At 42.2% G+C, this 13,553-nt stretch overlaps 1 protein-coding gene across 14 annotated transcripts in view; it reads left to right on the top strand.

Annotated features, from left to right (window-relative positions):
- Positions 1 to 13,553, top strand: part of LOC310895408 (poly(rC)-binding protein 3-like) — a 172,723-nt gene that overhangs the window by 137,965 nt on the left and 21,205 nt on the right. For 9 of the 14 annotated variants that reach the window (XM_083826767.1, XM_083826779.1, XM_083826772.1 and 6 more), the window contains 4 exons: positions 1,364 to 1,507; positions 5,659 to 5,715; positions 6,215 to 6,290; positions 8,123 to 8,175. In XM_083826767.1, coding sequence (XP_083682893.1) covers positions 1,364 to 1,507; positions 5,659 to 5,715; positions 6,215 to 6,290; positions 8,123 to 8,175 — 330 coding nt within the window. The remainder of the gene's footprint in view (positions 1 to 1,363; positions 1,508 to 5,658; positions 5,716 to 6,214; positions 6,291 to 8,122; positions 8,176 to 13,553) is intronic. The other 5 variants (XM_083826770.1, XM_083826769.1, XM_083826774.1 and 2 more) reach the window with 1 other exon arrangement.

Below are 13,553 nucleotides of genomic sequence, written 5' to 3'. Positions count from 1 at the left end.
TTTAAGATAGGAGAAACAGTGTTTGAGACAGAGCTATGGCTATTAGCTGTTCAGGAGCATGCACTGCATCCCAGTGACATCCAGCCTTGTGCAAATGAAGGCATAAAATTTAAAAAATCCAAAGAATTTTACTGGGAAAAAGTGACTCTTACTTCAGTTTTTGTTGAACTACAGTGAGGAAAGAATTTCTCTATAAAAGTAAAAGAGAACACAAAGTTAATATTCAAAAATAATTTCAGTTCATGAGACATGGATGGTAATAGTTATCAGCTTTGTGAATACAGTGTGTAGCCTCATATCCAAGCTGCATGGAATAAATAGTTATTTGCCAAAGAATATGAGAAAAAACACTTTATAAATTCAGAGAGACAGTTCTATATTCCACTTTTCAAGTAACCACTTTTGACACAGGAATTACACCATTTTAGCATTAGGCAAATTGCGAGCAGTACTCACAAAGAAAGCACTGGCTTAACTACAGTTCGCTTCTTCAAAGACTTAAAGACCTCAGAAAATGGATACTCTCTAACTTGTATATTGTTAATTTGGCAACAAACACTTTCATTTAAATTAAATAGCTAATTATATGGTATTAATTAATGGAAGTGCTATTGCTGTTATCTTTCTTAGTTGTAGTTACTGCATTGAAATCAGGGCACCATTCTGCTGGGTGTTGCATAGGTAGCTTGAAGCCTGTTTTACAGACACCTGCTTCCACTTTATTTATGGGGAGAAAGTTAGCCTCGGTCAGTTATTTTTCCTTTATAACCTTGCCTTGGGCTGCAGGGAATAAATTTCCTTTCCGTACATTTCAAAGGCTGTAGCAAGGCTCCTGCTGTAACTGGGAGGAATTTTCTCCATCCTTTCTGCTCAGACAAACAGGAGGTAGGACCAGGCCAGTCGCTTGCCACTGAACAGCCAACTTAATTGAGTTGGTAAAACAGGAAAACTCGATGTGTAGCAGAAAAGAAAGCAGAAAAGGAAAGATCGATAAACAGGAGGTGCTGTGTGCTAACAACATGGGAGTGTAGGCCAGATTCTTCTAAAGCATCAACAAATTTCAAAATTATTTCTTGAAATGCCTTGAAATGCTTAATGAAGCTTATAAAGCTTCCTCTGATAAGAGTGGTAGTGAAGCCAGAAGTGCCAGCATTGCCTCTTTCAGCTGGGCAGCCAGTCCTTGGCTTATCCCCTTGAAGCCCAGACTTTGGCCTCCAACTCTGGGGCTCCTGGGATGGAGGGCAGGGTGGGCTGGGCCGGGTCAGCTGCACCCCTTGTTGTCCGGGGTGGCCAAGGTAAGGAATGATTTTTATCGAGCTCTGCTTCGTTCTGCATTTTGATCGCTTTGTGTTTTTGTCTGCAGTCCCCACCCAAAGGTGCCACCATCCCCTACCGTCCCAAACCTGCCTCTGCACCTATCATTTTTGCAGGTGGCCAGGTAAGAGCAGACACCATTTTGGCTTCAGCTGGAAACCACACCGTCTTGGCCCAACCTCAGCCAGCGCCTGTTAGTTTTCAACTTTTACTCGTTTTTTTGCCTGGTATAGTATTGGTGTGCTTTGTCTACTGTGTGTACTTGCAGTTTGCAGGGAAGGAGAACACTGCATTGCAAACTTAAAGGGAAAACAGCGAGAAGGCATTGAGTGGGGGACATTGGATACACAGGCTGTGTTTCCTGCTGCTGTATAAACCTGGGAAGTGGGTATTCTGCACATGACTTCAGTAATACCCCTAATTTCTATTGCTTAATAGTTCCTCAGGACCAAATAGCAGTGGGGTTTTGAGGTTACAGAAACTACTTAAACACAAGTGGAGACTTCCCCAGATGTGAAACGCATGGCCTCATTTATAATGGAACCAGAGCTTTCCCATTTCTTTTATACATAGTGATATTTTGACTATTCCCCCTTCATCTTAAGCTAATCAGGGGTCTCATCTGTTTTTAAAACCCCATGTGTGATGTGACTCTGCCTCATCTTGTGATAATGTCCTGAGGTGGGTCTGCAACAGGCAATAGAGGTGTGACAGTAATTTGCTCTACCACCATGCATATTGTAATGGCAATGCGCTTTTAGCAAATGATGAGCCAGCAACAAACACAGATGATATGTACCCTAAAAACACCTTCAGAGCCTCACAAGGGGTCTTATAAACAGCAAGGTAAGAGCAGCTTTGCCCCTATACGTAGAAAGGTGAAGTGGTGTGCTGCAAGCCCTGCCCAACTCAGGGGGAAGCTGGTTTCCTGAATCTAGGCCAGAAGAAGGCTGCCATCTCTTTTCTTGGGATTCATGTGTGTGAAGCCTCTCTGGCAGTAAGGCAGCCCAGCCCAGCCAAATCTTTTCCCCAGGATGAGGGCAAAGCCCCTTTTTTAAGTAGTTACGCAGTGGGAAGAGCCACTCACCTGCATGGGGGGACGCCTGCAGGCAGGCCTCACCAGTCCCACCGATCCAGCCCAGCCCAACCCGGGTCATCACCCTGGACCAGCCTAAGGGTCGGTGGGTACCCTGTCGTGGGGTGTTGTGGGGGTGCTGACATGCCAGCAGCCCTGGAGCCTGTGTCTCACCCCAATAGGCAGCTCAGAAATTATATGAGAACCTGGACACCATGTTTTTGGTGGGGCAGACAGCACGAGGTGCTGCCGGCATGGCATTCTGCATCTCCCCAGTCTGCCGGTTTGTCAGTAAGCTCCACTCCTGAACATCTCAACTGCACATCAAGGAGACATTGCTTCCAACAGGCCTCTAATAAGCTTTCTCTGATTTTTATTTCAGAAGTTTACCTTCTACCCTGTAATGCTATATTGTGATATATATCCAGAATTTTGTAATCAGAGTATAGTAGCTTTCAATCCCCTGTGTCCAAGCTTACCACTCTTAATTTTCTTCAAAATAAGAAATCTGCTTCCTTAGTGACCAAAGTTGAATTGGAATTAAAGATAATTTGCCAAAAATTGGTCTGAAAGTTCAGAATAATTTACTCCACAGATACATTAAGTTTATACTGCAGTACTTTCCTTTTAGAAATGTGTGTGTGCAAATAAGCAGCAGCCCGTGTTACCGGTACTGTAATTCCCACTTCTTTCAAAGACTGTATGTGATTACTCAAAAGTATTGAAGCTGTTTGCTAGGGAGCTGAGAACAGTTCATACAAATAACTGAAAGTGTCCTATTTGAAGGCCTCATAGGTCTTGCCATCTTCAGTTTTACCAGTTAAAAAGGTGTTCTCACTTCTATAATGCAACCTTGTTGATGTGAGAGAGTGTATATGAGACAGATGCTTTGTGTGTGCTTTGAGTGTGGTCTCTGACTAACCAAACTTTTTGAGAAAATGCTTGAGTGTATTTGGGAGTCAGTATGGAAAGTCACTTTAATGGGTTTCATGTGTGGAAACTAATTAATATTGAAAATAAAATTTCATCAACAATGCTAAGTCCACCCAATTTTCTGACAACAGTATCAGAAGATATTTTTCCATTCTAAATAACATCATGGCTATCTTGAAAGGTTTTAGTTTTTTAAATGCTTGCATATCAAGCAACACTAGCAAAATCAAATTTCTGTTCTTACTTAACAAGTTGGGGTTTTGTTCTTGTAAGTAGGGTTTTAATTCTCTTGTGCTTCTTCGATATTGCATTTAGTGACAGAAAAGGAAGCTGAATTGTCCTGCCCTGCTCTGCCACTTACCAACACTGAGTCTATGCATTGGTTAAAAAATAAAAATAATTAAAAAAAATCAGCACTCCTGCCTGACGGAAGCAAATTGGAAATTTCTACCCATTGTGCTACACTGCTGTTTTGATGGCTACAGCTTTGCTTTATGTCTCTTAGCAACCTTATGTTTTATGTTGAGGAAGGTTTGTAGACCAGGTCATTCTCGCCCTTACTAATGTCAGTACATCAGTAGGAAAGTTGCCCTAAACACTGATGGAAGCAGACCTGTAGCTGATGTCCTGGGTGAAGCGTTACAGTGCCGATGTCTCAGTAGCCACTACCAGGTTTGTACTTGGTATGTTTCTGCCACAGAAAGGGTGTAGATCCACTACTAAGGAGTAAAGTAGTCAAAGACAGTTTTTCTCAACGTAAATCAATCAAATGACCTTTTGGGAGCCTAAAAAGTAAAAAGTGATTTTTTTTCACTAGGAAACAAAAAACATTCAAGGCCCATCTTGTCCATGCTACTTTGACAGTTTTCATTGTCAACAACATAATAACTAGTCTGAGCTCTGAGTGCTGGCTATCCCTCTTATTTCCACATTTTTGATTGCTTCCTCATATGTATACATGGAAGTAAGAGGGAGAAGAATGATGACGAAGAGGGTGACTTTCGTTAGATTTGGGTTTGGTTTTTATTTATTTATTTATTTTGGTAGTTCCTTACTGGTTTGCAGACCACATCTTGGGAAGCACCTTTGTAAAAAGATGTCCCCTCAGCTGGATTTGAAGTAAAGCCAAGATCAGATTGGCCACGTCTAGTCCAGCAGATAGTCCCAGAGACCAAAGCATGGTTTCCCAGCCCACTGCTTGCTCAAGGAACTAGGCCATTGCCCAATGGCACTTCCATCTATCATCTGGGAGGCTGCTTCTGTGCTTGGGCTATGCTGAAAGCCCCCCACTCAGCAAAGCAGACTAAGATTTTCTTAAAGGTTGTCCTCAGCTGGTAAAACACTTAAACACATGCTTTGCTTGCTTAAGACCCACTGATGGTAGTGATCATCTGTTTTGGTGGATGGGAACCTTTTCATTTATAAACCATTTGTAATGGCCATTCCCCATACGTGTATGCAAGTGTGTACAGCCATAAACATCCCATTGAGCCCAGCAGCAAGCACTCTTCTGCCTGAAAACTGTTCATGGGCATAATGTTTGCTGGATGACGGCCTTGTTTTTTAACTAATTTAAAAACTAAATTAAATGTTTCTTCTCCAGAAGGGAAATTCTGCTGCAGAAACGTGCATTAAGCAGTTGGGGCATTAAGGGTTTTAATATGCGAACACCATTAAATGAATTGTTTTATCATTTGCAGAGGATTCATTACTTTCTAAGAGGCCTTTTGTCAAATCAGCATTTTGCAAACTAAGCTAATCAGCTCTGTTCCAGTTTATACTTCTCCCACTACAAATATTTATACGTTATAATTTGTCCTTCTGCTTCCCTGCCTAAGCACAAGCACGTTAAAATTTTTCTGACAAGCCGCTCCTTTCAGAAAAGCCCTACAGCATACAACAGAAAACTGTGCTCTCCTTCCAGTTGTTTCTTTGTAGGCCGTAAGAGAGGGCTGAATGGAGCCAGCAGGAGATGGGGGCAGTGCCAAGGTGTGCCAGGATCGCCACGCCAGGGCCCCACAAGGGCATGCTGCCATCTCTCAGGCGTGCTCGTGTCCCCGTGGGCACAGCCACCAGCAGAGCAAGTCGCCCCCTGCACCAGGGTGGCCATAGCTTGGGCAACAGCACTTGGCATCACCCCTCTTGCATGATGGAGGCCTTTCTGCATCATGCCAAGCATTATCAAGCAGCACAAGAAAATTAAGCTTCGGTTGGAGCTGAGAGCGATGTTGGTGGTGTTTTCATGGGGGGGACAGTGGGACACTTTCAGATGCAAGAGGGAAGGGTGATTGTCCCACCCGACTGACCCGTGTCTTCACTGTGCTTCTTGTTTCCAGGCGTTTACAATTCAGGGGCAGTATGCCATCCCGCATCCAGACGTGAGTCCAGCGCATGTAAATTACTCCCTTTTTCTTCCTCTCCCTCTCATTTGTTCCGGGCAACATTTACTTTCTGCAGTTATCCATGGAGACGTGGCCTAGGGACACCTGTCCCCACGACATATGTTATCGCCAAGTGCTAGTTCAGCTGCATCTTTTATCTTGTGTAATAATTGCTAGAAAGTACAATGGCCCAGGAACAAATTACAGTTATCTTGGTCTTTTTTTGCATGTGATAAATCTGAGTTCTTTTAATCTGTAATTCTACAGTAATTGGTTAATATTAACAATAGCCATTACATGTAATAACAGTAGAGATGTCATTTATAACCAGTTTGGTTTTTTTGTTGTTTTTTTTTCTTTTCTTTCTCTACAGTAGATCAGAGTGAATGATTAAGCTTTTTTTTTTAATATAATTTTAATTAATCCAGTTTTAGAATATGTAAGATGGTTTCTCTGCTCTGAAATAATTCCATTTGATTGGTTAGTTCTAATTTCCCATCCTGCCCTGCAGTTGACCAAGCTTCACCAGTTGGCTATGCAGCATCCCCCCTTTACTCCCCTTGGGCAGACCACCCCTGGTTTCCCTGGTACGTACCCATGACCCCCTGGGGATGTCCTTCTTCTTAACAGCTTTGTTTCCCATGGTCATTACATCATTTTAATAATAAATGTGGTCAATGACCGGTAATCCTTCTGTTTTGACGCATTAATCTTTGTTCTTCCCTCCCTTGCCTCTGTTACAGTTCCTTTCATCTTTATTAAAACGTGCTTTGTTTGTTACATTTATTTAATCGAAACCGCTCCATTTGTACCATTGGCTAAAAACCCTGGGTTTCTTTTTCTCAGTCCTTGTAAAGTTATTGGGGACCATGCAGCATGTACCAGTGGGTTCTGAGCAAAGCTCTTGTGTGTGTGTCTTGTCAAATACCGAGTTTGGTAACACCTTTCAGAAAGAAGCAAACATAGGAAAGCAGTATGTAATCGCAGCATAGAAACGCTGATTAAAGAAATTACTGCATGCTGAAACAGGAATTTTGTGTAGGGCCAAAAGTCTTAAAAGCATCTCTAATCATCACTTCTGGGACAGGCGCTCCCATCCTATTAGGAATGCGTTAGTGCATTACAAACTGCAATGGAAATACAGATCACTTAAGGACTGTGAAATTTGGCCCATATTTATTAGAACACATGAGCTGAAGCTGAGTTTTTTATTCAAGAGAAAGAAGAGAGAACTCAAGTCAGTTAACCGTGCGATCAATCATTTTTACTGTACTTGAGTACATTGGGACTTGGCATCTAAAATTTCACAAAGCAGATAAATATATACTGGTACATGCTTTGTATGGCAAATAACATTTTATCACATACATCAAATTTTGTGAGCAACTTGATTGTGTTATATTCAGTGTAAAATAAGTATACACAGTTCTTAGCTGAATGTAAACTCAAGTAAAATGTAGGTGAGTTGCTTTTCTGTAAAAGTATTTCTGTTCCACCTCTCCTAGTTGGAAACAAGTATTTTGGCATGCCTTTACAGATGATAATAAACAAATCTTAAAAAAAAAGAGAGAGAAAGAGAAATGACATCCAAAATACAATTTTGTTTCTTCATGGTGTATCTGATAAAATATCTACAAGTAACACTAATTTGCCTTTCCCAGCTTTGTATTTTCCTCACTCTTGTAATTAACACGCTGCTCCTTAATCTTTTCCTGGTTATATTCGTGAGATGTATGTTTCTGTAATGTTACTGTGTGTTAGAGCAGTAATTCCATTTCTCCTGACCATTTTCCTTTTGTCCACCCAATTTAAAAACAAATGTATGCAGCTTACAGTATTCTGTACTCTTCCCTTCAAAAATGATCCTTCCCAACATTCTTCAGCAACTAATCCCACATATAATTTCCAAATTTTACTAGGTTAATTTCCTCATTGTTATTTTAATTTGTTGATTTTTCTTTTCATAGCTGTGTATTTGGTTCAGCTAATTTTTCTGTTTGACCTCCACTCTCATTTTCTGTATTGTACAATGCCTGGTAGACAATTTCAAATTGGTCAAATTTCAGCCACCCATTAATTTCTAAATCGGTGTATTTAGAGCAAACTTCAGAAAGTATTTTTAGGTGAAACTCTCCATTTTCTAGAAGATTTTGTGTGACCCTGTGGAATCACCTGACATTTGTTGTTTTGGTGGGTTAAAGGTTAATTAAAATAAGGCTCGTTTAAAATGAGTCCAGCCCTCTGAGTTCTGCATCTCTTGCTTTTTCTTCCGTTTTGCTAGCACTTCTCTACTTTTCTTTGCTCTTCTCTCTCTTTTCTTTTTTTTTTCCTTCAGTACGTTTCCTTCGTTATGATATCACTTGTGTCTTACCCTTTTTGCAAACAACTGGCATAACATTTTCCCTCTGTCCCTACATAGGACTGGATGCCACTACTCCAACCAGTTCCCATGAACTTACTATTCCCAACGATGTAAGTGGACCAATAGTCAGTACCGCTTTCTCTTCTCGCTCTCCTCTGCCACCGGAGGGGAAACCTCCCATCTTCAGCTGATTTGCAAAAACTAGTCCCCCAAAATAACTTTAGTCTATTTCTGGGGGGAAGGAGCATCATGGACGATTAAAACACTGACAGATGCAGTGGAGGTGGCTGTCCCCTCTCGTGCCACGTCTCCTGATTTAGTTGCACAGCAGTGTCTGTGCCACGATGTTTCGCCCGTTTCCTTAAAGCCTGAGTGCCTGCTGCCCTTACTGGAAAGCAGATGTGGTCTGAGATGCATAACCAAGATCTATCTCACAGGTTGCACTAGCAGAAGGGCGAAAGCAGGTTGGAAATTGCTCAGCCCCTGCGTGCTCAGCACCGGGCAGGGCAGAGGGGCTGTACCGCGGCCGCTAGTGCCAGGCTGGTCTGTGCCAGAGCCTGTGCTTATCCCAGACTGCGTACCTCCCTGACAAAAAAAAAAAAAAAGTGACTTTGGTTATGTCAAGGTGCAACTCAAGAGTTTATCTGAAAGCAGGGGCTCTAAACATTCCTGCTTCAGCAACTCTGCACTGGCTGTGATGGACAGACCCGGTTTCCGTAAGCAGTGCAGTGCTGAATCTTATAGTGGCTGCTCAAAATGCCCAGCTGATGCTCTGCATATCATGCAAAAATGCCTTCCAATTTTATTCCCCTTCACTGCAAACAGGGTTTTATTTTTCAGTTTGCATTACAAATGACTCACTTGGAAAATGGAAGATTTCCCCTCCAGTAAAAAAAAAAAAAAAAGCTTTCAAGCATGAGTGGGATCACAAATAGCAATTATATTCCTTAAGAGAGACTTACAGGATTGTGTAAGCCCTATTAAACTCAGTGGCAATGATTTACAATAAGAAAAAAATAGAAAACAACAAAGAAGAAGCAAAGTTAATCTTTTTTTTTTATGAGTGCGGTGATTTTGTAATCTTTCTGTTACTTAAAGGATGTCCTGTTGATTTGTCAGTACCTGCTTTATAACCCAATTTACTGTACACTGAGTATTTTATGAGAGCGTGGTATTTATCCTTACAATGCAAGTTTCTGTAGTCTCACTTTCAGGCAGATTTTGCGCTTGCCATCAGTGACATAAATCCAAGGTTACTCTTCTGCCTTCAGATCTTCAGGTCTCATACCAGAGGAAGAGGTGGAGACAGCTGGCCTTGCGTACTGTAGTGCAGTAGGGGGGAAAAAAAAAGTTGATTTCTGATCTAGGAGGTATGAAATGGCCTGGCTCAGCACTATTCTCTGAAAAGCAAATATGCATCCATGTGTTGCTTGTAACAGAAGATTAGAAAGATTAGAAACCAAGGTCTGAATGGGGTTGGGCTTAGACACAGCCTGCAGAGGCACTACAGGCAGCAAAAGGGAGTTATTGCGGTGGCTTGGATGGGAGAGGCAGCAGCAGTTGTGCAGTGCTGGTAATTTGACTTCACTTTCCCAACAAGCATCTCCTGGTCCTGTTTTGGACACACGCCTGAATCCCTCACCTCCTTGTATGCACTCACACCTGCAAAAGTCTGGCACAGATGAGAACAGTATCAGGTTTGCAAAAAGCCGCTCTGCAGTTGCCAGAGAAGGCAGCATGCCTATACATGTGTTACGCTTATTTTTTAAAACCAATATAATGATAAACATAAAAAAGCCAAAGCCTCAGTATGAATCTGACAGAGGAAAATCAAATAGAAGGAAAATAAGGATCTCAGAGGTTAGCATAGTCTACAGAAAGTAGAAATTATTAGCCATTTGCAATTGCATAACTTCGTATTAAAATAAATTTTATTTCCTGTTATTATTGTAACAATGTCATGCTGCTTTCTTCATACGTTATGCTGATAATTGCAAGTAACATGTTGCTAAATAAAAAAAAGACACATGGTGGAACAGATAAATGCATTTTATAGAAAACTGTTTTCCAAGCGCTAAGAGCCCAGTCTTCTTCTCCACATAGTGAATTCAGAAGATTTGCCTCTCTAGGTTTTCTTATAACTTCTGGGCATCTCCAAAAAGAGAATGGAGAGGACATTTCTCCAGGTCCCACTTAGATTTCACTTTAATCCTTATCTAACATCTCATTTTCCTCATCAAAACCACTTACAGGGCTGTTTGGTTGCTCTGGCCTCCCAAAAGAGGCTGTTGGCAATGCCCGTATTGCCAAGAAATCTCTGCGGTACCCACTGAGTCCCCACTTTTGCCTTTTGAAGCAAGCAATCCCATTGATTCTGTGAGCTGTAAAAGTTAAGAAAATGTTGGTGCCAGTTGTGTAAGTTCATTAATTCCTTTGGCACCCCCCTGGGGAGGTGAACGGTGCAGCGCTGAGGTGGCCGGCTGCTCTGCCGCTGCGGTGTGCTGAGCCCCGTGGGGTTAGGGTGAGAATGGTTTACAAAAACATCTTACTAGGGAAGTACATGAAGCAAAGTGAGGTCTAGTAGCTCCTCGCAGAATAATAGGGAAAGTATTGCTCTAGTTGTTTAATTACCCCCCCAAAGAGTGAAGCACACAAAGGACATAGCATGTCGTAGAGGCAGTTAGCTGATTGCAGGTGTCCTCAAAAGCAGGAGGTCCTGTGGCACTAAACTCCTTTTCATAAGCATTCACATATGACTTCCTTGCCTTTCTTTCATTGTCAGGATATTGTCTGGCCTTTTGGTGCTGCCTAAGTTACCTAATATAAGTGCGTTTTACAGCATGAGTCTCACAATAATGTGGTGTGGCAGTGGCAGGCCCTTTAGGGGACGGGAGGGATGTTACTGCTGGCTGCAGCTGACTGGTCTGTGTCTGGGCACAGATACCAGACATCGTAGCAGTTTGTGATCTGATCCCCAAAATGGACATGGAGAGTAAATGAATAAATCATTAATAATATATTTTAAAAAATCATCTGATTAAAAAATTATGTATATTTTGTGTATATATATATATACGGGAGATGGCAGATGCAAGTAGCAGGAAAACTTCACTCTCAGAAAACATGAACATTTAGAGCAAGCTGTAAGTCTGGTCGATACTCCACGTAAACAGAAATGTCAATCCATCTAAGTTGGAGGAGGCATCCAGGAGAACCCCGTGGAGTCAGAAGTCCTTCCCTGCAAGTGGCCGAGGGGGACCTGTGCGTTCAAAGTGCTCTGGGAGCAGCCCACAGTGAAACCCAGCCTTGGCTCCAGGGAGGTCCTCATGGTGCCTCCTCTTCCACCGATGGTCTCCGGGGAGACTCAGCTCTCGTCCTGGGAGATCCCCACTTCATCCATATCCTGTGGGGTGAGGATCGGTGCCAGCCCTTAAGGAGGACACAAGGGCAGTGTCTGACCCCAGCCGTGACTTGAAGCAAGGCCGCCCCAAGCAATGATTAGGGCAAGATGTAATAGTCCATGCAAGACATACTGGAAAAGATCTGGTGGTAGCAGAAGTCAAAGCACTTCCACTGAAGCCAAGGGACCTGTGGATTCGACCTCTATAAATTCACCTTACTGCTGAGAGCCTTCCACGTAACAGAAAAATAACCCCAGAGCAAAAATACAGAATTAATGAGATTCTGTCATTTGGGAATGCTTGAGAGGATGTTTCATCCAAAAGTAATTTTTTCCACTTTTGCTATATTTATATTTGCACATAGCCTGATTTTTGTTTCTCCTTAATCTAAGAAAAATGCATTTGGTTCCTCAAGTAGATCTGTCTCGATACACTCAAGAATCAGTAGAAAGATTTCACAAGTCTATTGTCCGCCAGAAGCAAAGTGAGACCATTTCTGGAACAAAAATGGACGTACTGCTCAGCATCAAAAGTAACGTTCTCCCAGCTCAGCTCAGAGAACAGGACGGGAACTGATGCTGGGCCCTCAGCAAGTCAAAACGCACACGAATCCACAGGGTCATTTGGGTTACAAAGCAAGCAATCAGAAGGCTGGTTTCTGAAAGTATGTTCTCAGTTTTCTGCACGCCTTCTTGCAAAGCCTGTGAAATCATTATAGTCCGGATTTTGCATTATCCTGGCAAGGAGAGTGAGTTTGATTATAATTATTATTGCTTTCCAAGAGGGACGGAGTATTTAAGCATCTCTTTCAGGGCCCTGCAGTAAGTCTGTAAAGAACCATAATCATACCTCAGGAGATTATTGCTCCCTGCAGAGTACATTTCTAACATTTCTGAGGAAAAACAAAACAGGAAAAAAACAGAAATAAAAGTCTCCCTGCACAAGAATCAGTGTAAGAACCCAGTGTGCATAGTGAGAGAGGAAACCAGGACATAAAGATGTAATCTTCATGTAAAGCAATTGAAGACTCTCCTTCGTGGCAAGCACCTGCTTGCTCAAGTAATGCAGGGGCTTTGCCAAAGCCACTGGACGTGCTCGGGGCTGGCAGCAGGGTACCACCAAAACACACCTGTGGATGAGTATGGTCAACCCTTCCCTTTTTACCAGCACTACATTCATTGTAAGAAAGGAAATTGATTTTTATCAGAATTAAAAAAAAAAAAAAAGAGCTCGGTGCTGTCTCTTGTGACAAGCCTCCAGGACTGGACTCTGATAATAAACCCAAAAGTAAAAGTCTGATCTCTGCCAGTGCTGCACAGAAGTACTGCAGTGTGACGGTGTGATGGACACAGAGGAACAAATCGACAGCAAACACCCAGCAGAAAGCCATATTATTGGGCTCTGTAAGTGAGTTTAGCATGGGGGGGACTGGGCAACGTGACATATATTTCACATTTACATTTAACATAATGGGGGGGAAGTACGGAAGAGGGAGATCTGAATCTGAGCTGGCATGGCATGTCAGGAGAAACTCCAGTAGCACCAAGAGTTCAGGGAGGGGGAATCACAGTAAATCTCCTTCCCGTCCTTCCCCTGAAGAGTGGGATTCAATCCTGTTTACGCTGGTACTACCAGAATTTCAGTGAAGGACAGAATAAAATTAGAAAAAGGGCAAAGAGCAGAATCCGTGCATCAGGGTTCGATTATTTTTTTATTATTATTTTTGGCATGATGAGAAATGAGGGACACTGAGGTAGGGGAGGACAGATGAGACGTGGTGTGGAGCAAGTGAAAGAGGAGCAGTTCTTCCCTGGTGCTCACAGTACAAGAATGAGGGGACGTCAGCTGAGCACACATCGGATATGAGCCACTCTGCTCAAGCCTCGAGGGAGTTAAAATATGTACACATACACATGCATACATATTTTGTGTGTATGTATACATATGCTTGTAGTGTATATATGTATACATTATGTGCATTATATACATTATACATATATAATTTTATAAGTATATGTGCTACTATATAGTAGGCTTGGTGCAGTATATAGTGTGTTTGGCTTCTCCACATGGACCAGCTTTATCAC

Source organism: Anser anser (genome assembly GCF_964211835.1).
Source record: "Anser anser genome assembly, chromosome: 2".
NCBI classification, from domain to species: domain Eukaryota; kingdom Metazoa; phylum Chordata; class Aves; order Anseriformes; family Anatidae; genus Anser; species Anser anser.
Note: the sequence above shows the minus strand (reverse complement) of the source record. Positions and strands in the feature narration are given on the sequence as shown.